Raw genomic sequence first — 23,400 nt, 5'->3', positions numbered from 1 at the left:
ACCAGAATATGTTTTATATTTTAGATTCTTCAAAGTAGTTGAATGAGAAGGTGTGTCCAAACTTTTGACTGGTACTGTATCTGCATCATCATTGCATCACTCCATCCAAATGACTACATGATAACATATCATTTTACCCCTCTGCTCGAGAAGTGGTTTATAAGAATCCATATTCCTACACTGAATGTGGCCTTGCACCAAAATGCATCACCAATTTAAAACTCATCATTCATAAGCTCACGGAAATCTTTAATTATTGCCAAGAATATGTGACACCGACATGTAAATCAGAAGACCCTTCACCAGATGGAATGTGGATTTAGCTTGTAGATACTCACTATAAACATCTCAAAAAAACGTGTGAAATTGAAGTACAAAGTTGCACAAACCTTCACCACTTTTAAGATTCTGTGATACGAATGGTGTAGTGAATTTCATAAAATATATATTTAAGTATGTTATCGAGGCATTTTCCTTAATTTTACTTTTATTTGGAATTTTAAACTGCAGATTTGCTAGTTATTTTTTGCAAGATAGTAATAAATTAACTATATTATAATTGAGGATGTTTTGTTTTTCCAAACGCACACATAAAATGATTAAGCTCTTTTTAAAATTCATTAAATATCTCAACATTCTAAGTTGTAGTTTAAAGAAAATAAATATCAATACTCAAGACAAAATCTTATTTTTTCCAATAAATTCATTTATTATGTCGTGGGACAACATTTACAAACCTTACTGTGCAAGTACAACTGTTGCTGCGTTTTGACGTCAGCATGCCCTGAAAACATGGCAAATGTCTAAGATAACATAATTCATCCTCCTCTTGTGCTGCAGTTTAAAGGCATCAAATAGCTTTTTTTTTTTTCAATTATTTCATCGATAAACTAGGCAATTAATTTGGAGCTTGCACAAATGAAAAGCCTGCAGTTCATCTCTGCAAAAAAATGCAAGCCAACAAAAATACTTAATGATCCAAACATATGTATTAAGGTTATTAAATCAGTCAGATCCATTCATATCATAGCTCCTAAGGGAAAATGAACAATAATTCACATATTTGTTGATTACTTCAATGAATATGGCCCTCTGTGATGGGAAAAAAATAATCATATTTACAAATATATCAAAATAACAGATTCAAGGGATATTTGCCATAAAACATTCAATTACCAGACAAACTGATTCTCAGTCACAGCATTCTAACAAGAGTAGAGCAAAAGCACTTGTGGCATCATAAATTAACAATCCATTTCAAACTACATGTCATCTGATGTCGATGCTTAATTTGTTCTAATATTTTTTCATCCAGGCTATTTACATGCATGTATGCAATGACATACTTTGCTGTGGTTTTATTGCTATGAATTGTAATATATATATATATATCTCCCCCCAAAAACACTAAAATATTCTCCCATTACTTGACATTTAACAAGAAGTGACAGAAATTACGACATGGAGATTCAAGTGAGATAAACGTTTGTGAAAAACTTTCAGTGTTGGATGAAAAATAACCAGTATAGTACAATCTACAATCAACAGAAAGTACTGAGTTTCTTTTTGTGTGTGTAGAGATTCAGGACAGGTCGTGTTGGGGGTTATTGTGTGAGTACTAGCAAAAACCTAACATCAGCAAAAGTGAACAATCAAAAGTGAGAAAAATACAATCAGTGAGTGTACATTCAATTGCGAGAGGAACCGACCCACTGTGAACTACATGAAGACTACATCAGCATGAGCCTCTAATTGATTTGATCATTCCTTATAAAATAACCAGAACAGTTAAAGAACTGAATGGAAAATACAGAACCCTGAAAGGAATGAACAATTTAAGCTTAAATTTGAAAAATCAGGTTAAACCTGTCACACTAATCTCAACACGAGGGCCTAATTTGTCAAAGAAAAAAATCTAACAATTAACAGTTATGGACTGGATTCTAGCAGGCAGAAATGGTTTCAAACCTAAAATAGATAATTATGTTCATAAAAAGGGTCATCTCCCTTAAAGAATCCATAGTGGCTTGCATGTTAAGGCTGCACGTTACATCGCAAAACGATTTGTCATCCCAGTGTTTCGTTTAAACAATATATAAATTCACACATAAATTTAATTTTTGATCTAATATATACTTGAAAGGCTATTATTTTTGTAACAGCGTAAATGGGATTCTAAGTTACATAACATATCTTACACTGACAGCGATGTTTCTCTGTGATCCTCTTCGCCTGGAATCATCTGGAAACTTGTTGTTAATTTTCCATCTTTGTACTGTCAATATGTGGCAAGTAACGTCTCAAGTGGTCCTTTAATGATCTGAAACTTCTCTTCTTCATCCTTCTCCAACACCAGTCCAGTCTTCAGAAAAGCGTTAAAAATAAGGCAGAGTGTTCTCGTTTCTAGCCGCACTGTCGATTCGCAACAAACCACTTTCTTCTTTTCTTCACATTTATTAATTTGTGATAATTTATTACTGGATGTCTTCCACATAGTTAGCAGGATAGAGGCCCGTTTTTCCGTCCTTAAGGCGGCCTTTGCACCAACCCTGATCATCTTCTTCTCCAATTTTGAGTAATTCATCCCCTGGAGGAAGGAGGAGGAAGAGATGAATATTTGTATTTTCCAAAACCTACTCGGATCTGACAGACTTGTCAAAAAGTTTTTTATCTTTTTGTATAATTTTTGACTCTTTTCACACCATTCACACCCCGTACCTGCTTTGAAGGTCAGCTCGTCCTGCTCCTGTCCGTCATAGTCGTAGAGGGCTCGGACAGGCACAGATACGACCGGAGACGCCGGCTCATCTTCGAACGGATTCCCGTCACCGTTGGTGGAGAAGGGGTTATCACCGGTGTCTTCTTCTGACCAGTCCGGAGTCTTCTCCGTACTGCTTGCACTGGACGGAAGAACGGACAAAAGAGACACTTAGAAAATGTATTTTCATGTTCATCTCGGGGCCTTTTGCATCGACGGGACAACCTAGCATGCCAGGCGTGAGCAGGTACCAAAGTTCAAAGTTAGAAAAGCGAGAAAAAATAAATACAACACCAAGTAAAGTTAAGTCAAACACGAAAAGTGGATTTCAAATCCATTTCAAAACCCTGGGATCATCCTCCTTTATGTTCTAAATAAGTGCAAAACATGCTTACTGTCGGCATCAATGCTACAAAGCAAGCGTTTGGTTCAGGCAGCATGACAAATGATTTGTTGATGCCACTTTAAAGATAAGTGAGAATGCACACAATGCAACAAAACAACATGACCACACATAGAAAAAAAAAAGACACAGAAAAAATACTGCAACGTGAGACCAAGCAAGGCAAATCAAGAGTTGTTAATGAATGATTGGAGTTTGACCTGAATGGCCAACAGAGGGAGCCAGCTAAACACCAGAGAGAACTTGGCTCCGACAAAGTTATAAGTTGAAAAACAATAAACACATACCAGCACATGTATTAAGTATTTACAGTCAGACCTGAACCCAGTGTCTTTAAATGCAACACTGGTTAACCTGTTTTTTGGTTGATTTATGGCAAGAAGAACGCAGTATGATGGGTTGCTCAAAGGTTGAATTCATCCGTGTATCTTCATTGATTTTTATGCACTTATTTTGAAGTTATACAGCACTTTAAGTGTCTTGCAATTGTGAGAAAACTGATATTAAAGATGAATCATACACATGTGTATAAGTGTGTCAATGTTCAGATCTGACTGTAAGACATTTCCCACAGCAGAGGCATGTGCCCCCATGCGCATGACATCTAATGTTCTGCAAGAAATGGCACTGTGAGAAGGGAAGGACAGACACATATCGGCTTTGTGTGCCAGCGTTCCAGCGACCATGCAGAGCAAAACACAACAAGCTGCCACCTGAGGGAGGAGAGAGGGACGTAAGTAAGAAAGAAGGGATCAAAGTAACCGAGACAAAGAAAATGGCGCCAAAAGAGACGCGACGAGATCGGCGATTCCATGACACAAAGATAGAAACAAGAAAGAAGTGGGAGGGGAGGTCGTTTGTTCTTCTGTTCACCAACGTTTTTATTTCCTCTTTATTCACACTGATGTGGTTGACCGTGGTCTGCTGCTCCACGGGCTTCTCCTCCTCTTCCTCCTCTTCCTCCTCATCGTCATCGAAGGGGTTTGAGCCCACTGGCGCCGCTGTGTTAGTGGGCACAGTGAGGCTGACAGCATGGGACACAGTGAGAGATCGGTTGTTGCTTTGCACACACAGACACAAAGACACACCTGTGACATACACGACCTGTACACATGCTTAAATGTACTGCGCAGATGTTAGCATACCCGGCTAACGAGATTACTTCCTACAGTAGTGGGCGTCACCTTCAAAAGGCCAAGGAGCCGAGGGGCCTGGGGAACAGTAAATTGTGGCTATGTTTCACCAGATAGATGACTTAATTATTGTTGTATTTATATGTAATAATGAACCTGAGTAACATCAACAAGGTGGTACAATCAGGCAACAAAACAACTGCGTTTTAGACTAAACAGATAAAAAAAAGACGGCATGACAACAGTTCGACTCGTTTTTTTTCCTTGAGTGCCTTATACTAAAACACTAAAAACGGTGTTCATCATAATTAATACAAAGCTATAAAAACACCCAACAAGACACTTTCTAAGCGACACATCAAACACTTCATTTCCCAGCTTTGGGTTGCGAAGGTGTTAAATCATTCTGAAGAAGTCACATGACGGCAGTTTACTTCCTCCTATTGTCACTCTCCGCATCAAGGAACAAACATTGCGATTGCCTTCCACCTGTATCAGAGGAAACACAGGGTTTCCACTCCCCGTTTACTGAATTACTGGACCATGAACAGCTGTAGCTGTATCGGTTGGGACCTAGAGAGTGTGAAGCGGAGAAGTGTGAACGCCTTTGTTTGCATAGTCATGCCGTGCTCTCTGGAGTTGATCCTGAGGAGTTATTCCATCAAACACTGCTCTCCTAGGAGTCTGACGCAATGTAACTTTGGATGGTTTCAGTCAACAAACAAAACCCCACCTTATGACTACGATTCAGTGGATTCAATGAGCTGTAATGCTGTCGTATCTGGTGGGTGTTTAAATCATGTTCATTGATTTGATCCAGTCACTCCCAGAGATGAAGGAAATTACAGGGAAACAATGTGCTGTAAACGCTGGATGTGGGAGAGGCAGTCAGCGGTCCCAAGTTCAGGGGTCAAATGCTTTCCGTGCCTGACATTCCCTTTGTTGACTCCTCTACATACCACTTACTACCGATGTCTGGACGAGGGGAGAGTTGCCAAAACACAGGACAGGATAATCACGACTAAACGCTCTTAAAATTCAGGAAACAATCGATTTAAGACTCATAGCAACTTGCTCATCTATGCAAAACTGTTATTTGCTTTTACACCGCGATGATGAATGCGTGAGAAGTTTTAAATCTAAATCGGATGTTTGTTGTCGTTTCTATGAACCACTGTTATGTCCTTGGCACTGTTGCTGTAACACCAGAGACACATTTCTCCGCAGGGACAACTAAGTTCTTATCTTATGTAGCATTAAGATAAGAATCAAACATCAAGTGCCTCTAAACCTTCACAGAGCAGTCGAATTTCTTAAGTCTTCCTCTTAAACATGTGAATTGCTCTATTTCTCTGATAAAAACATCTTATTTTATACACCTCTTTCTTTTAGTATTTCCCTTTAATAGCAAACTTGCTAAATACAGGTGCAGGTGTTTGTCTTGAACATTAATCCGACCTTCTTTGAACTTCCCATTAATGTGCCTGCTATAAAAATCTGTGTGTGTGTGTGTGTGTGTGAGAGAGTGATGTATTTCCACATTACTTTCTGGCTCGCTTTCAACTATGTTGCCAGCCGAGTCGAGTCTCGCAGGGATGAATTCTTTCCCAACAAACTTTGACAAAATGTTTACGTTTGCCATGGAAACGGCTGTTCACCTAGACGTCACTGCCGGAGCTTCCCTTACGTAAGGTTTCACAAGCATTCCTTGAGAGGGAAAACGCCATGTGTGGTGCGCTGGATTATCTCTGATGTGGGGAGTTTGAATGACGAAGACAGTGGGTAAGTGTGTGTGTGTGTGTGTGTTGTGTGTCAACGTAATGAACATTTTCTCAGTTTACTACACGTTAGTTAGAGACAGAAAAAGTGAGTCAGTGAGTTTATCAGATATCTACCTGCTGCTGGTCTTGGCAGGCTGAACAGGCTGGTCTGACCTGGTTTGACTGATGCCCGTCAGTGTGACGCCCTCTGATGGATTTTTCTTTTCTCGTCTGCTGAGGGTTCGGTTCAGGTCTATGGACCAGTCCTGGTAGACACACACACACACACACACACACACACACACACACACACACACACACACACACACACACACACACACACACACACACACACACACACACACACACACACACACACACACACACACACACACACACACACACAGAGAGAGAAGAGAGAACACACATTAGAGTCAAGTATTACTGTGCCGAACTTGGCCAAGTGAGCTTGGTTGAAAACATGCTTTCACAGCTAGAAAGAAAAGTGGCATGTACACAGCAATATAAACACACACACACTTCAAAACAGTCCGAGGATCTGTGAAACATGTCAGACCGTGACACTGACTCGGGATTGTAAAACTGTACATGCATGATGAGTGTTTATACAGCTCAGTGTAGGCCTGAGAATATGAGAGACACAGCCGTGTACAGAATCCATCACCTGTTCAGAAGAAACACAACACCAAGGAGCCTCCCCTCCACCAGAGGTTAACCAGGGAGAGTGGAGTAGCACCACCATGACAGCAACACAGTTATAGGAAAGAATAGGTTTTTTTCACACATGTAGTTAGATTCCTTTTTGCCTACAAATGATTGGATTCATTCCTGGACTTTTATTTCCAGTATAAATGTACAGGATAATTCACAACATACATGGCTGCGTGATATCAATCTCGCGTTGGAGCGAGTGTGACCCCCCCGAGATTAACAGAGTCCCTGTCTGACCCTCTGATTCATCAGGCCTCTCAATCCTTTAAAGATCAAAGGTCTTCCTGTCTGGCTCGTGTTCCCTGACACCCTGTGACATTGCAGAGCCGTGATGGCATCATGTGATGTACTGCAGGGGTTCAAATGGACAGAATAATGACGAGTGGAAGGGCCACGGTCGGGTCAGAGTTCAAAGGTTAGAAAGAACAGAGAGTCTGAGCTGTGGTACTAGTGGTAGTGATATTCAGGAACAGGTATGTAAACATCCTGTAGTTATTAGGTAAAGGGAACAAGGCAGGAAATGCACACATACTAAAGGGGACAATGCTGTGGACAGCCATGTGGTGTCTGCAGGAACCAAGTGCATCTGTGTCTTAATATCCTTTGAAACTTAATACAAACACAACCACCTCAAACACACACGTAGATAGAAGGAGTAAGGAGTGAGAAGTGAGTGTGTTATTGGAAAAAAAAGGATCTCTCCCCCCCGCCATGACTGTTGTGAAAGAGAACAGCCCTCCCATGCAGAACTCACTACAATGGACCTTCTTTTAAAGGAGCGAGGATGGGACCAGTCCACATTCTGTCAGACATGAGGAAAGGGAAGCAGGTGTGGAAAAGGAGATTAATGTAGATTAATTAATGTCCTACAAGTACCTTGGGGTGCAGATAAACAATAAACTGGACTGGACACACAACACTGATGCCCTCTACAGGAAAGGACAGAGCAGGCTGTTCTTCCTGAGGAGGCTGAGGTCCTTCAATGTGTGCAATAAACTGCTCAAGGCATTCTACCAGTCTGTGGTAGCCAGCGCCCTCTTCTTCGCTGTGGTGTGCTGGGGTGGTGGCATCAGGACTGGAGATGCCAACAAACTCAACAAGCTGGTGAGGAAAGCCAGCTCTGTGGTGGGTCTGGAGCTGGACAGTCTGGAGTCAGTGGGTGAGAGGAGGATGAAGGCCAAACTCGGAGCCATCCTGGACAATCCCTCTCACCCTCTCCATGAGGAACTGTGGCAGCTGGGCAGCTCTTTCAGCCATCGGCTGATTCTACCAAAGAGCAGGACGGAGCGCTTCAGACGCTCATTTGTGCCCACTGCCATCAGACTGTACAACAACAGCGGAGACCACAGTCTGTCATCATGCTGACCAGCCCCCCCATGTGGATATACTGTACATTTTTTTATTTGTATTCTTATTTTTTATTTTATTCTATTTTTTATTTTATTGTATAATATGTGTATTTATTATCTGTTTCTGTGTAGTTGAGCTGCTGCAACACCCGAATTTCCCCCATGGGGATCAATAAAGGAATATAATAAACTTTATAATAATAATGTGGACAACACAACTCTAATCCTAAAGCTGTGGGGCATAAACTGTAAGCCGCAGAAAATGTTAGTTTGTGAATGTAGGAATGGCTTTCACCAGCGAATTACTCTGGGGATTGCTTCTTTAACAAACGACGGGAAATACAGAGCCAGTGGCTTACAGGTCATTTGGATATCTACCAAGCTGGAGCCGTCAAACAGGTTAGGTCACACTCTTTTTTTTTTTTTTTTTTTGGGTAGGTGTGTGCATCATGTCACAGAAAAAAAACTTTACTCCGATAGAATAACATCCTGGTAATGATGTAAGTGGAACAGGGCGCCCCATAACAGCGTGATCTGCAATAGCACTCAAAAGAGCTAGAAATTGTAGCAAGCGCATTAAGCTCTCTTTGCTTTCCCGTCCTCCCTTTCTTATTTCACCTCCTGTTGGGAAGATGCCATAAAGAAAATTCCTTATTGCCACTCTGTGCTGCTGAGGAGAGATTTACTTCAACCCCTGCTGCCAGAAAGGCATACGTCAATGACAAAATGACACCGGGCATTGACTCCGGCTTGGGCTACGTGTAACATTGTAAAAAAAAAAAAAAAAAGTTATTGCAATACCGCCCTTGATTTATTTTCAACACAACGTATTAGTCCATTTCCACGGCTCTCTTTACTGGTGGTTCCCACAGTTGGGCCTGGGAGAGCACCAGGGCTCTTTAAGACTAGCAATTCAAGGTATGCAAGGACTGTAATTAATTCATTCTTATCTCACAAAATCATTTAAAAAGGATTATTATTGCGTCTTCAAGTCAGCAACAACAGAAATCCGTCTGGAACAGTTAATAAAGTGCAGGACCATGACCTAATGTGTGTTTATGGATCTGTTACATAAAAACGTTTGAGAGTCAGTCGGGAGGCTTCGTCTCCATTTCTTCTCTATCACACATGTAGCCTTTCCTTCCCATTCCTTCTGCTCTTTTATTAGTATAAATAAAAGGTTGTAATACCTCAAACTGGGGCCAGTTCATTGGCATGCCGGGGCCGTGATTGGACCGGAACCATTTCAGGTCATCTTCAGCATCAGTAGCAGAGACTGTGTCTTCCAGCGTGTGGTAGACTGTCTGGAATCTATGGAGACAATGTTGTACGTTGTTTTTTCAAGGTGAGAAGCGTCTCTCACAGCTTTTGAAATGATGAGCTGCAACAGCTACATTTAATGTATTCAGACAGTGAATGCGACGGTCTGACCTGTGATTGGTCGAGAGATCCAGGTGCTGTTTAACCTCCAGCAGCAGCTCTCTGAAGAAGCTGATTCGGTTGTCTTCAAACTGCTGCCACTGCTCGAACACCTGCTCCATGTTCTCCATGTACTGAGGGGTCAACTTGTCGAGTTCTTCCAGGGATTTCTGATAGCGTTCTTTAGTCTGGGAGAAAGGGAGGAATGAGGTGAAATTTGGAACATAAGGGGTTGAGCTCTGTCGGTCCTGACAGACTACTATAAGGCAGCCCAACGTAGACCTAAACATAAAGCTAGATGGAAGGAAATTGAGCAAAAAAAAACTGCTTTAGGAACCTTTTCAGAAATAACGAACACAATCTTGGAACCCCTCCCAGTCTATTTCCAAAAGGAAGCCCTACCTTCTGCACCTCCTGCTGACACTTCTCCACCTTTTCCTGGAGCTTCTTTAGGGCTTCGGGGTTGTTGTTGCTCTCCAGTTTGCTGTTATTCTCCCTGCTGGCTGCCAGCTTCTCTTCTTTACAGGCAGAGTGGTAAGACTTCTTCATTGTCTCCATCTGTGAATTTGGCCGATAAAATAGAAAACAGGCGTTAGACAATATTCTGAGGTAAATTTAGAGGTGTATAATGAGAAATCAAAGTTTGATGTAGTTACAACATTTTTGGGGGGATTAAGTTGTTGAAAAGTCACTAAAGTATTTTGTTCTGAAGCCGACAACATCAATAGCATATTTTAATGAGATCATTTTTCGAAAAATGTGCATGCATTAAGCAGTCGCTGTCATTTTGGAAAAATTCTTCGAGGAAATGTGACTTAATTTTCTCTATGTTAGTAAAGTTGATGAACACAATCACTTCTGTGCCTAAATGTGTGTCATTCATCATTTTAGGAATCATTACAACTAATATCCTAATAAGAGAAACGTCATTTTTGTATTTGAGGATGTTGGAATGAATGAATAACACGTCATATACAGAAACAAACTCATGTGAGGGAGGCAGCATGGAATCACCGGTGCCCGATAAGTCTGATATGTGATGCATTCAACCACTCATCTTCTCTATCACTTTGTGTATATTTAAACTCCGACAGATATGAATTGAGGAATGCAAACTCATCCATCATTGTTTTATCTGAAGAGTGTCTTGGCCTGCGCCTGGTGTCAGTTGGGCCGAAGCCATAGCGGTCACGTGAAACAAACCATGAGGTCATAGGAAGGAGGAGGAGAGCAGCCCGTCCTCCCTAATTTAAAATAGCAGGCAGTTGCGTGTCAATCCAATAAAACCCCATGAAGACCATCAGTCAAATACTGTATCCTGTTTAGAATGTATGTGTCTGTTATTGACATACTTCCCATGTCAGCCACTCATTCTCTCGACCAGTTAATTAGCCCAATTTTCCTCTCTGCCCTCTGCCCACTTGTCCCCTGTCTGTCTGGTCAATCAATAAACCACTTTGGCTACAAAACTGTATTGTTCTGTCGCTGCTCAATGACGAGGCCAGGATGTCCCCACCCCCACCCCCTGCTGACATCACACACACACAGGAAATGGGGGCAAGGATCGTGGAGGTTGCAAAACGTTTAGTGGCTTTGTACGTACAAGTACTTGGATGTGCACGTTCTTATGATGCGTGTGCACAGAAACAGAAAGTAATGTGTGCACACCGCGGAGTAAACAAGCTTCTAAAATGAAAGCAGTAGTAGGAAAATACATTGACCTGGTTTTGAACTAAGAAGTGACAGTCTGTAGTCCCTCAGTGTTTATTTCCCCTTCTACTGACAGTCAAAGAGCTACCGGATACACAGTAGCACACAATGGCTAATGTTTGGCAACAGCTTCTTATTCAATATCGAGAGGGTGCAACTGTGGTTCTGCTCTGTTGTTGTTTAGTAAGCAGGTAGTCATGGAGGGAAAACAATGGTTAGCGAGTCAGTAATATGTAATCATGTGAACTGAAGGGTAAAATTTATAGTCATGGCTGCAATCAGTGACTTGTAAAATGACTTGCTTGTGGCAATTGCGTGTCTGTTTATAGATTAAAACACATTTGACGGGAATAACTCCCGTTATACTACATTCACATCATACTGTTTTAGTATCTAGGGAGCTCCTGCCAAGTTCGAAATCCACACCTCTTTGAGTTTCTTCGCCCAGGGTTTCTGAGCCTTTCGGAAGCCATCGTCAGCCTCCTTGGTCTCTTTGAAGCCGCCGATCATCTGTTTGTGGTAGGAGTCTCTCTGCCAGTTCTTCAGCTTCTCGTAGTCTTCTCCCATCAGCGCCGATTTCACCTCCATGTGAAGCTCGCTCACCTTCTCCGCCTCCGTGCACAGAGCGGACCACGCCCGCTCCAACGTACCGTACTGAGGCCCTGAGGGAAGAAAAAAAGGGTTTGTTTTTTTTACCAGTCAGTGTGTCTGTGACAGTCATGCTTTCAGGAATTATGGGAGAACACATCTGTTTTCCTCAATGATGCCAATGCATTACTATCTTAATATTATTCTAACTAAGGGAGCAAATAGTACAATCACTGGGACGGTTTCCTACTGCATATTGGAAATTAAAGCTGCTGTATACAATCAAATGTGAAGTTTGAGTTTTTTTTACATTCCTACCTTTTTCTATGAGTTGCCGCCAGCGCTTTCCCCATTCCGTAAGCTGCTGTGCGTAAGTCTTTTCAATGCGTGCCCGTTCATGAAGACAGCTCATCAGATCATTACAGAGTCGATTGCCATCGTCTACCCGTTTCACGGACCGTTTGTAGTTACCAACCTGAGAACCAGAAACAGACAGAGAAAACATAAAAAGATAGTTGAAAAAGGAGAAAATGTTAATTACGGCTATGCTTTGGATTCTTTATATTTCTTTGAAGGCATTACTTCCTAAATGGAGTTCATTTATTCAGAAACAAACTGAATAATTCATAGAAGCATTCTAGTGCAGAGTTGCGGTTAAGTTGTCATACATCACAGGGTTTATTCAAATTGTATCAGATGTGATTGTCATCTCTACACAGCAGTTTCCAGCCACAAAAAAACAAAACACTATAGAAGAATTATGACCCTGGATTCAGGGGCAGGTAGTGTAAAGGAATTTATGTGTCTCACCTCCCAGAAGCTATCACTGGAGACATCGATCATGGAGTCATCGTAGGAGCCCGACATCGCTGCTGCCCTTAGTAACACTCAGTGTGTAGGGCCTGGACAAATACATAAAAACAAAAGGTGTCAATGAATGTGATGAAAACACCTTCTTAGCTCGGATTTTTACAATCCCTTATACTAGAAACAGATATTTGAAGCTATAAAAAAAAAGAGTTAATATCATGTCCCGACCAGTTAATGTATGTTTATGTTTAAGAGAGCGAAAATAAATCAAGATAATAATTAATTAGTAATTAATCAAGTAGAAGTATGAACTACTTGCTAAAAAAAATAAATCCTATTGCTACAGGTTCCATTCGAACATGAAGGGAACACAGTTCATGAGATTCCTTAAAGAAGATATAAACATGAATTATTTAACTGTTTTTCCAGGGTAAGCTTCTCAAATATAACATGGAATGAGCAAATACAAGAGACCGTTAAGTTATTAAATATATACAGCAAAATATTTTTGAATCACTCCATTGAACACGGTCACGCACTTGTTCCTTCCACGAAACAACAGCTGGAGAACAACAACAACAACAACAACAACAACAACAACATCGAGCCGATATCATTCAGTCACAACAACCATCCTCAGACACGGATAAGAGGGTGAATAATACTGTGCCTGAGAAAAGAAAATAGCTCAGAGGAGTGATGCAGAGAGAGACGGAAAGGGAAGGGGAGTTGAAGTGTGTGATCGGGTTTGTTAATCTAAGCAGCAGGTGGGTGTTTTCATCCATCTCAGTAACCTCACAACCCTCAACACACAACAAAGTGAAACCACAGCAGTTGCTGGCAGCAAACGGAGTCTGCGCTAAACTATATATATATATGTGTGTGTGTGTGTGTGTGTGTGTGTGTGTGTGTGTGTGTGTGTGTGTGTGTGTGTGTATCTGACGGAGAGAAAGAAACGATCAAGAAGCACACAGTGGGAAGCTTCCGTTTCCTTCAGACGGGTACCACAGACGGTCCTCTGTTACTCTCCTCCCCCCCCCTGTCTCTCCTCACGGCCATCGCTTCAAACTCAACAGTCCCTCTTTATTCCTCCGTCCTCCTCCTCCGTCCTCCTCCTCCTCCTCTCCATCAGCCTGGAGCTTCTCCTCTCCTCTACAGCCTGACTGGCCCTGTTCAGAGATCCAGTATCTCGTAACCATATATATTCAGATTGTGGTTACGCACAGCTGAGACAGACGGCAGAGGATTCCCAGCATCAGAACTCATCTAAAATGCGTCTCAAGTGACCGCTCAAGATCGGATGGTTCTTTCCAGCTCACATTCAAATTGCACCTCTGAGAAAATTGTAACCACTACGAGGAGGGATTAACATTTGAATTCAATAGTGATGCTCATCTGTCATTCTTTTACACAATAAACCAAGATGTGACCAAGATATGGCTCAAGCATATTTATGGTATAAAATAAACTTAAAAGTTGCAATAGCAAAAACTATTTATCGATTGACAGAAAAATAAAAAGCAAGGTTTTTGATCATCAATTGATAATCAATCATCATTTTGCAAACAAAAAGGCCAAATATTCCTCATTTACAGTTGGTTCTCTCTTTGTGTTTTGGACTACTGCTCGGACAAAACAAGTCACCTTAGTCTAGACGCTAACTGGTCATAGTTCTTTTTCACAATATTTTGATCTTGTATAAACAAAACAATTAATAAATAATGAAGTCTTGGTCAAAATCAAACATACTTTTATAATGGAAAACTTTTCTCAGAATGGAATAACTAAATAAATAAGACACAATTAAAATGATGTCTATAAAATGACCGATAATACAAATAAAATAGTGAATGTGTAATAATCCTATTTTATAGACATTAAATGTATTTTTGTAAAGATATGTTTTGGTACGCATTTTTGTACAACCCTCATCACTTTCTATTTTCTAGACTCGGCTTATAGTCAGTTAGTTACACTCACTTGTGATCTGAACACACAAGATGCATCTTAGTGCCGACTGTGAACACACAGGTCCTTTTTCAGTTGAGCGAGAGGATGATTGCCAGTGCTTAGGGTGTGTATTTGTGTGTGTGTATTTGTGTGTGTGTGTATTTGTGTGTGTTGGCCAATGGTCAGTGGCCCGTGCCCTCCAGGGCAGGACGAGGACAGAGGGTGGTATTGTGGTCACTACTCGCTTGGGAACAATCCTCCCTTTAACTGTGATTGAAGTTTACAATCAGGTCAGTCAACCACCACACACACACACACACACACACACACACACACACACACACACACACACACACACACACACACACACACACACACACACACACACACACACACACACACACACACACACACACACACACACACACACAGAAATGTCAGTTTTTTCTAGAGAAAACCACAAGTTTAACTTCCTCATGAATAATAGATTTGATATAGCAAACAGGCAAATGAGTTTATAAAGTGTTTTCACCTGACTGTTATTGTACAGCCTTGAAGAAAACATGTAATCAATTTCATTAAATTATTTTTATAAAAGCGTACCAAGCAGTCAAAACTATTCTATAGTTCTATTCATTTTAATATTACATAGTTAGAACTGAAACATTAAGTGTTTTATCAAAAAATTGATTTGCAGATACTTTGATGATTGTCAATCATTTTTAAGCAAAATTGAAAACATTGCTTGGCTCCAGCTCCTGAAATGTGAGTCGGACTGCACAATTAATCTAAATTATATCAAAATCGCAATATGTTCTGTAAACATGATCAGTCCCTCTGAAATTGCAAATTGTGTGACGTCCCTTTGGGTTCTGGGACATTGTGCTGGGCATTTTTTCACTATTTTCTAACATTTTACAAAGAATTTCAAATGGTTGATCAAGAAAACAATTGGCAGATTGTTGTATTGTATTGGTATTATTATTATTATTATTATTATAACAATATATTCATACTGTATTGATTGATCCCACAGCTCTACTTGAATGTATTTTGTCTTCTGTCAGATCTGAAATCATCTTGAATCGCATAACTTTGGCCAAACAAACACAAAACACGTATTGTGAATCCACAGTTTTGTGTTGCTTCAGGACCCTCACAAGCATTAATAACAACATTAATGCACTAATGAAAGAACCTGGTAGCCTATTTCTCAGCATGAAAAAATCACAAACTATCCAGCCCGTTTTTTTTTTTTTCATCTTGTCCCTTTGGCATTTCCCCACCAGCTGTCCACATTCTTCATTCACCAATCATTGCTGCGGCACAAGCGAGGGACACACCAGGGACACATGGATCGAGCCACAAATATCGACTCTAAACATGGCAACGAGTCCTCTGACCTCAAACGCTGCTGAGCACAAACCTCCACATGTCTCATAGTCCTTATCTATATGGATATCTAATCAAGTGGCTCTTCTAGGAAAACCTACAACTAAAACATAAGAAAAACGTATATAGATATAAATGGAAAATTACTTTCCATAGCCATAAAAAAAAAATCTTAAAAACACAACAATGTATTTGGAATTCCGTTATCACAAAAGCTTTTTTCCCAGGCCTGATGTAATCAACAGCAAACAGGAACAACCGTCTGGACACCCTTGGCTCTGTAGGGCACGGGGAATGTGTTAAACAATTGAACGCAGCTTGACCCACGACTGTAAACAATGCTGTTGACTAAGGCCAGGTCTGAAGTCCACCTAATCTGTCACTCTAACGGAGAACACGGAAAATCCAACACTGTGTGCCGCTACGCACAGCCAAAAAGCACATGGGAATGAGGACGTTTTTGCAGAGAATGTCCTCATTTTAATCTGGCATTGGGGGTTTTTGTCACCTAAATGTGAAGTGACAAGCACGTAAAGCAAGTGTCTCGCTAACAAATGCGTGATTTAATCAAGGCCGCAGTAACTTGAACGGGGGTTCTTACAGGCTTAGCGGGTTACGTAATCAAACACAACAATGATATCCACTGAAGTCTGATAAGTAAATGTACTGAGCATGCTGGAATGCGGTTGTCGGCAACAGCCTTAAGATAGAGGTGAACGAATGCATTCCTCAATGCTACCATGCCTAAAACCGACTCACTCATTCAAATCATTTACAAATTTGTATCCAAAGTTGCACAGATGAAGCCGACTTTGCCGTTTTAAAGTAGAGGTAGGGCTAACAAATATCAGTAGTTTGTGAATGATGATTCAGAGCGACAGCTGCATGTGACCAGCTGAAGGCGGAGATGACCGTGTGTGTTATTAAAAGCACATGAAAGCTTCCTGTAATATGCTGTCAGAAATCCACACGAGAGGCCAGTGATATTTTACAGCTGCCATAAGGAAGGGAACATCGGAGATTAGATGAAGAAGATGCAACCCAAATATGCAAAATGTTGGAAAGATGGCGGGGCATAATAGACCCTTGTGTGCGCGGGCAAGGGCACGTTCTTTCCCACAAGCCACCAGCAGACTTTCACTAGACTGTGTGTGTTGCATCCCGTGTTGATGTTTCTCAGAGTGCTCTGGGGGACGTCACACAGAAACGGTGTCATGGACGGGGCTGAAGAGCAGGAAACCACAGAAATGAGAGCGTACACAACTGACAGGCGTTACATTACATTACATTACAGCTTTTCTCCAAAGCGACTTACAATCAGTAGTATATTACATATCATTCACCCATTCACACACTGATGACAGGCTACCATGCAAGGTGCCACCATCAGACTCCAACTAACATTCATGCAACATCCAGTCCACACCGATGGCAAGCCTTCAGGAGCAACTTGGGGTTAAGTGTCTTGCCCAAGGACACATCGACTGCCGAAGCCGGGTATCGAACCACCGACCCTCTGATTGGAGAACTACCTTGCTCTCCACTATGCCACAGCCGCCCCGGCACATGCAAACCTGCCCTGAATATGTGTGTGTTTAGGTTATGGAGTGGAAAATATAAGCAGAGCGCCGGGACACCAACCTGAGTGGTGTTTTTGTCACAGATTCTATATGAAATCTATTATTTTTCAGCACATTTGACTCATGAAGATGTGGAAGGTTGTGTTATTTAAACTGGCAGGTCACTTCAGAACAGACTGTTATCAACAGAATATAGCAAGGACATCTGCAGAATAATGTCACACAATCTCAACATTTTGTTCTGCTTCATCTGGCGGGCCTCCTAATCAGTAACTTCTTGAGAGAGGGGAAATGTGTGCACAGTAAGTGGAGTTATCCTGAGGGTTGTTTTGTCATATTCATAGCCTTGTCTCCATGATTGTCATATAAACAAGAACCAACCATGCTTACAGGTTTTGTCTAAATGTAAATGCATGACTTACATTTGAATACTTCCATCCGTGAAAAATAATTGCAACCGTCCGGAAGTCAGGGTCAACTGTGAAAAGCTCTTAATGCTATCCGTTAACTTTGTTTTTGTCGTCCATTGTGGTTATTTGCATGAACACACAATTCAGTGGATTAAAAAATTGGTCCTCAACGTCTTATTTTGGATTATTGATCTATCATGCGGACCCTTAAGATGCCTCACTTTGTCCAACCAACAGTCCTCAAAACCCAAAGATATAAAACAATGATTTAACAACCATTACCTTAAATTAAAGAAAGAAAAAATAAAGACACAGTAACACTCAAGTCAAAACCATCAGTACTCCTAATCATGGATATTGAAGGAAGAGTGTGCGATTACATAACAAGCATGCTTAAAAAAAAAAATACTTTAGCGCTCTACTTTGCCAATGCCTCGATGTCTAAATCTCCTGAAATATTGCTTATCTAAGCAGGGGTGATATTTTTTTTGTTAGTTTCCATTTCCTTCCTTTGTTGCATAAAGCAAGTGCAATACCTCAAAGGCAGGGAGTGCAGCTGAGCGGATCAACCCCTTCAATATTGCAGTTTCACAGCAGGACATTGCTAAATCCCGACCGGGCTCATGAGAAAAAGAAAAAAAAAATACAACCATTCCTTTGCTTCTCTCTCTCTCGTTGCACACTTGCACACAAGCTTGCGGGTCAAAAGTTTCCATGGCAATCGAAGGTCATAACCTTGATTTTCTTTCCCCCGTCAGTCATTCACCTCTGCCCTCCTTCCTCATGTGAGCCCAACAGCTGCACGGGCCCGCTGATCTGACGGCAGTATGGCCTTTCCAATGTGGAGCCCCTCTCCATTACTCACCCCGGCCTTTACAGAGATCACTGACGGAGCCATACAATGAAACCGTCGCTCCATCAACACCAGGTCAACTGGAGCTTCATCATAACTGACCAGTCCGGCTCCATGGTCAGGGAAAAACAATGGCATTTGTTCCACACTTTCAAGTATTTTCCACTGGACGCGCCAGCAGCATAGAGAGGAACATAATAGAGGGAAATTCAGTATTACGTGACAGGGAAGGGGAGATCCTGACGTCACCGACAGGCAGATTCGGCACTTTTTTCCTGTGGAAGCCCCCATCCTGCACGCAAGGTCCCATGTGATGCATTTAAAGCTGCAGACTTTTCAGGAAAGTGCCGTGAACAAAAGTCAACTGCTAGCCCTGTGACCTATTATGGTGTCTTCTATACTGTATGTGGGCCCATCAGCAAAACTCACCTATCGACAGAAATCACAGATATACCAAACATCTGACAGCATTTGAATATTTTTTTTCTGGAGCTGCTTTACTGTACTTTCAATGAACAGACTTGTGAGTAAGGGATGCAAATAACAGCCATTTTTCATGATCGATTAATTAGCTGGTCATTTTCTCTCTCTTAATCTGGGTTTAGTCTATCAAATGAAAACATTTTGGTCATTATAATTTGCTAGAGCCCACGTGATATCTTCAAATATCTTGTATTGACCAGTAATCACTCCAAATGTCTGATATATTTAGTTTACAATGCTATACTATACTCATTTAGAAAGCTATAAATATCCGGGGTTTTTTGCTTGAAAAGTGACTCACGCGCTTATAATGAAATGCCGCTTATTGGATTTTGTCTCTTGACTAATCTTTTCCGCTCTAACTTTCTTGATAGATTGATTGAAATGTGGCCTATAAAACATCAGAAAAGAAGAGAAATCTTATTACAATTTACAAAACGCTCAAGTTCATAGTGCTTGTTATGTCTGACCAACAGTCCAAAGGATAAAGATATTCGGTTCATCATCATTAAAGACTACGAAAAACAGCAAATATTCCCATTTAAGAGTGGGGACCTTTGATTGTTTACCATCTTGATTAGACAATAATCAAAATATTTGATAATAGGTTTCACCTATAATAGCATATTCAGTTACTTAGTGTAAAAAAAACCAGTCTTTCTACTTTCTTGGATTCTAGCTATGGTGGGAGAAGTTGATGTTCACTCATATGACAATATGAGTATATTCAATTCTGCTGGACAATGGCTCATATCCTTTTGACTGCTTCATGTGTGCTCTTGGAGAATGCACCAATAAAGAGCCCTCTAAACGGAGAGCACACCCTTCAGCCTAATTTGGGATTCCCATTCTAAGTTTAGCGTGGATCTGTGACAGAGCAACCAGTTCACATGGCCCCCCAGAAATAAAAAGGGGAACCACAGAGCTACTTTCACTACTGCTTCACCCTGACAACACTACTCCCCCAACAAACACAAACCACATTAATCTCTAATCATATGTAAATACTCAGCCGCATGACTGTGATGACCGTTAACTTCCACTGATTCATGAAAATATTTGGGTGTTTGTCATGATCAGAAAATAGGCTTCCTGCTTCAAGTGATTAACAAACTTGTGTTGGCAACTTTAAATGATCATAATGACAAACCTAACATGTACAGTACCAGCCAAAAGTTTAGACACACCTTCTCATTCAATGGTTTTCCTTTATTTGTATTTTTTTCTACATTGTAGATTAATATTGAAGACATCCAAACTATGAAGGAACACATATGGAATTATGTGGTAAACAAACAAAATGCTCAACAAACCAGAATATGTTTCATATTTTTAGATTCTTCAAAGTAGTTGAATGAGAAGGTGTGTCCAAACTTTTGACTGGTACTGCATAATATTTAAATTACTGTGGATTCTTTACTGTTTTTTTTATTGCTCATTTGCTTATTTAAAATTATTTTTGATCTTGTTTTTTTTTTACTATGTCTCTTGTTTGCACTTGTCTGTGCATTTTGCATGTAGAGAACTACACTGTATATGCAAAGAAATGTGAAGGTGGAGGAGTCAGGACTGAACTTGGCAGCAAGCTGGCACTGCGCAATTTAAAACACTGGCTGGTCTGAGGACGGATCATAGGGGGGAGAAACACTGAAGCCTCCTCCCTCCATATGTTGAGATGATAAACTTATGATAAACTTATGCAATGCTGCAGGCAAACCATGCAGCATGATATGACACCGACCAGGAGGGTTATCGTCACTTGCGAAACCCTGCCCCGCCCTTCATCACTCCGAGCGATGAAGACATACTGTGAACTAGTTTAACTTTCTTTTTTTATATCTTAATGCCTGAAGTCCCGGATGTACTTTCATTATTACTGCATCTACCCAAAACGAGCCATTTAAAGGTTGCAGACCTCCTCACAGGGGGGGGAAGTAGGTGAACTTTAATGTTAGTTAGCCACGCGCATTTAGCCACAGCCCCTTTTGGTGTTAAAAAGAAAAGTTATAACAATGTAAAATAAAAGTATTTGTTCAAACTCACCTGGCTCAGTTTGATGCCTGTTGACGGCTTGTGTTTGACTGAAGGCTTAATGCTCCTGCTGGGGACAATTTCCCAAATATTGGCCTGTTTTTCTTGCTCAGCAGCAGCAGCAGCAGCATCGACCGACTGACTGACACAAGCGTCACACGGCCACGGCGCGGGAAACAGCATCCGGTCGGCGTTTTCAAAATAAGAGCAGCGGGTTCAGGATGAAAAGTAAACAAAGTAAATGTAATGTTGAGTGTGTCGATTCTTCACTGCTACTGCACTGCATTTCATTGGGAAATGTCGCTTCACTGCGCTATTTTTGACAGCTAATGTTATTATAATATTTATAATAGTTTCTGTCTGTATATATAATATTACTGTGGATTCTCTACTGTTCTTTACTGCTTTTTACTGTTTTTTATTGCTCATTTGCTTATTTATAATACTTATTTTGATCTTGTCTTTTTTTATTTTATTTACTATGTCTCTTGTTTTGCACTATCCTCTTTGCTGCTGTAATCCTGTAAATTTCCCCGCTGCGGGACTAATAAAGGATTATTTTATTTTATCTCTTATCTTAATACAATAGTTATAATAGCAAATATCTATTTTCTTTACTCAAAACTTACAATACTCATAAACATTTTATATAAATGTATTTACTGTTGGTTAGTTTACTTACTGTGCAATACAAATACAATGTGCAATTATAGTTATAATAGTTTTCTGTCTGCATATATAATATTTAAGTTACTGTGGATTCTTTACTGTTTTTTACTGTTATTTTATTGCTCATTTGCTTATTTATAATTACTTATTTTTTATCTTGTTTTTTTACTATGTCTCTTGTTTGCACTATCCACTAGTCACCAGAAGTCATAAGTGCATCTCCTTTCTTAAACAAGCATCTAAGAGCATAAACCAGAGCAAAAGTACAGAAACAGACTAATACGAATACAATAAGTGCTAAATGGAAGGCTCAGGGTAGTACTTCTTGAGTATTTTAAGAGTTTGAGTATAAGTAGAACATATACATTAAAGCCACCTCAACTGGCAACAACATAATAATATGTTACTTACAAATGAATGCATCAGTAATAATAATCCAACAAAATCATATATGATGATATAACCTACATTGTTATATCTTTTATTGTTTCTGTCTTGACCATGCAAAGTGCCTTTCAGTACATTTTAAAGCGCTTCACAAATTAAATGTATTATTATTATTATTATTATTATTATTATTATTATTATTATTATTATTATAACGTCTAAATATCTGCATGACTTCCACTTGTTTTAAAGGATTTTAAAGATTTTCAATGGCTACCTTGTTACCTTTGCAAAGTAAATATAACATATATCTGAGGGTATTCTATTCTAAAATATTTGATGCAGCCTAAATATAACTTCAAATTCATTCCAAACAGCAACATTAGGTTACATTTCTCTTAGCAATAGATACACCACAGTGTCACAGCGAGTGCCAAAACCGACCTTTATTTTCTTTCACTTAACTTCCGCCTTTGCAGGATGTAAGACTTGTTAGCTTCATCATGTAAACTAGGGAGAGGCGCTGCTGGGTGACGTCACATCCCTTAAGAAAAGTTTTTCTGGTTACTTTATCCAGAGGCACCCTGGGCACTTGTTCCTACAATGAGGTCTGGGGGCCCTCAAGGGGCCCTAGAGAGGCTTCTAGGGGTCGTCAGTAAAAATGAAGATTAGTTTGAGGTCTCTTTACCACCATAAAAGTAAGACTCCTGACATTCTGGGTGAAATTATGCTTTGGTGATGCATATTCTTAAATTGGCTCTCTGGGGCCCCTCCAGCCTCTAATTAAAATATACCAATCTATTGAATCAGAGTTCCTAAATTCACAGGTTATTTATGTCACAGGTAATATTAAGTTAAAGAATAAAGTAATTGTAGCAATATGTTTGGCTGCAAACTAAAGTGGTGCTGTAAGATAACTCGTTTCCCCATGTGATAAATATCAAGCACATTTTAATGACACAAAGTCAGACTTGTGTCTTTTT

At 40.3% G+C, this 23,400-nt stretch overlaps 1 protein-coding gene across 3 annotated transcripts; it reads right to left on the bottom strand.

Moving 5' to 3' along the window:
* Nucleotides 1-586: 586 nt before the first annotated feature.
* pacsin2 (protein kinase C and casein kinase substrate in neurons 2) lies at nucleotides 587-21,513 on the bottom strand. 3 transcript variants are annotated; one of them, XM_054624486.1, is made up of 12 exons: nucleotides 21,374-21,513; nucleotides 12,663-12,754; nucleotides 12,171-12,327; nucleotides 11,691-11,926; nucleotides 9,957-10,112; nucleotides 9,567-9,742; nucleotides 9,326-9,446; nucleotides 7,541-7,588; nucleotides 6,190-6,320; nucleotides 4,039-4,185; nucleotides 2,719-2,900; nucleotides 587-2,587 (listed from the first exon to the last, which is right to left on the bottom strand). In XM_054624486.1, exons 2-12 carry the CDS (start codon nucleotides 12,717-12,719, stop codon nucleotides 2,475-2,477), a joined length of 1,524 nt encoding a protein of 507 aa, XP_054480461.1. In that variant the 5' UTR covers nucleotides 12,720-12,754; nucleotides 21,374-21,513; the 3' UTR covers nucleotides 587-2,474. The 3 variants fall into 3 exon arrangements, with proteins under 3 accessions (XP_054480461.1, XP_054480463.1, XP_054480462.1); XM_054624488.1 differs by lacking the exon at nucleotides 4,039-4,185 and having other exon boundaries at nucleotides 588-2,587; XM_054624487.1 differs by lacking the exon at nucleotides 7,541-7,588 and having other exon boundaries at nucleotides 588-2,587.
* Nucleotides 21,514-23,400: the final 1,887 nt, after the last annotated feature.

This window comes from Anoplopoma fimbria, chromosome 23, assembly GCF_027596085.1.
Source record: "Anoplopoma fimbria isolate UVic2021 breed Golden Eagle Sablefish chromosome 23, Afim_UVic_2022, whole genome shotgun sequence".
NCBI lineage: Eukaryota > Metazoa > Chordata > Actinopteri > Perciformes > Anoplopomatidae > Anoplopoma > Anoplopoma fimbria.
Note: the sequence above shows the minus strand (reverse complement) of the source record. Positions and strands in the feature narration are given on the sequence as shown.

Coding starts and splice junctions, on each gene's coding strand:
- pacsin2 (XM_054624486.1), bottom strand. CDS start 12,719: ATGTCGGGCTCCTACGATGACTCCATGATCGATGTCTCCAGTGATAGC. Junction 6,321..7,540: donor TTAAAAGAAGGTCCATTGTA/GTGAGTTCTGCA, acceptor TGTGTCTACCAG/GACTGGTCCATAGACCTGAA. Junction 2,588..2,718: donor CGAGCTGACCTTCAAAGCAG/GTACGGGGTGTG, acceptor TCCTTCCTCCAG/GGGATGAATTACTCAAAATT.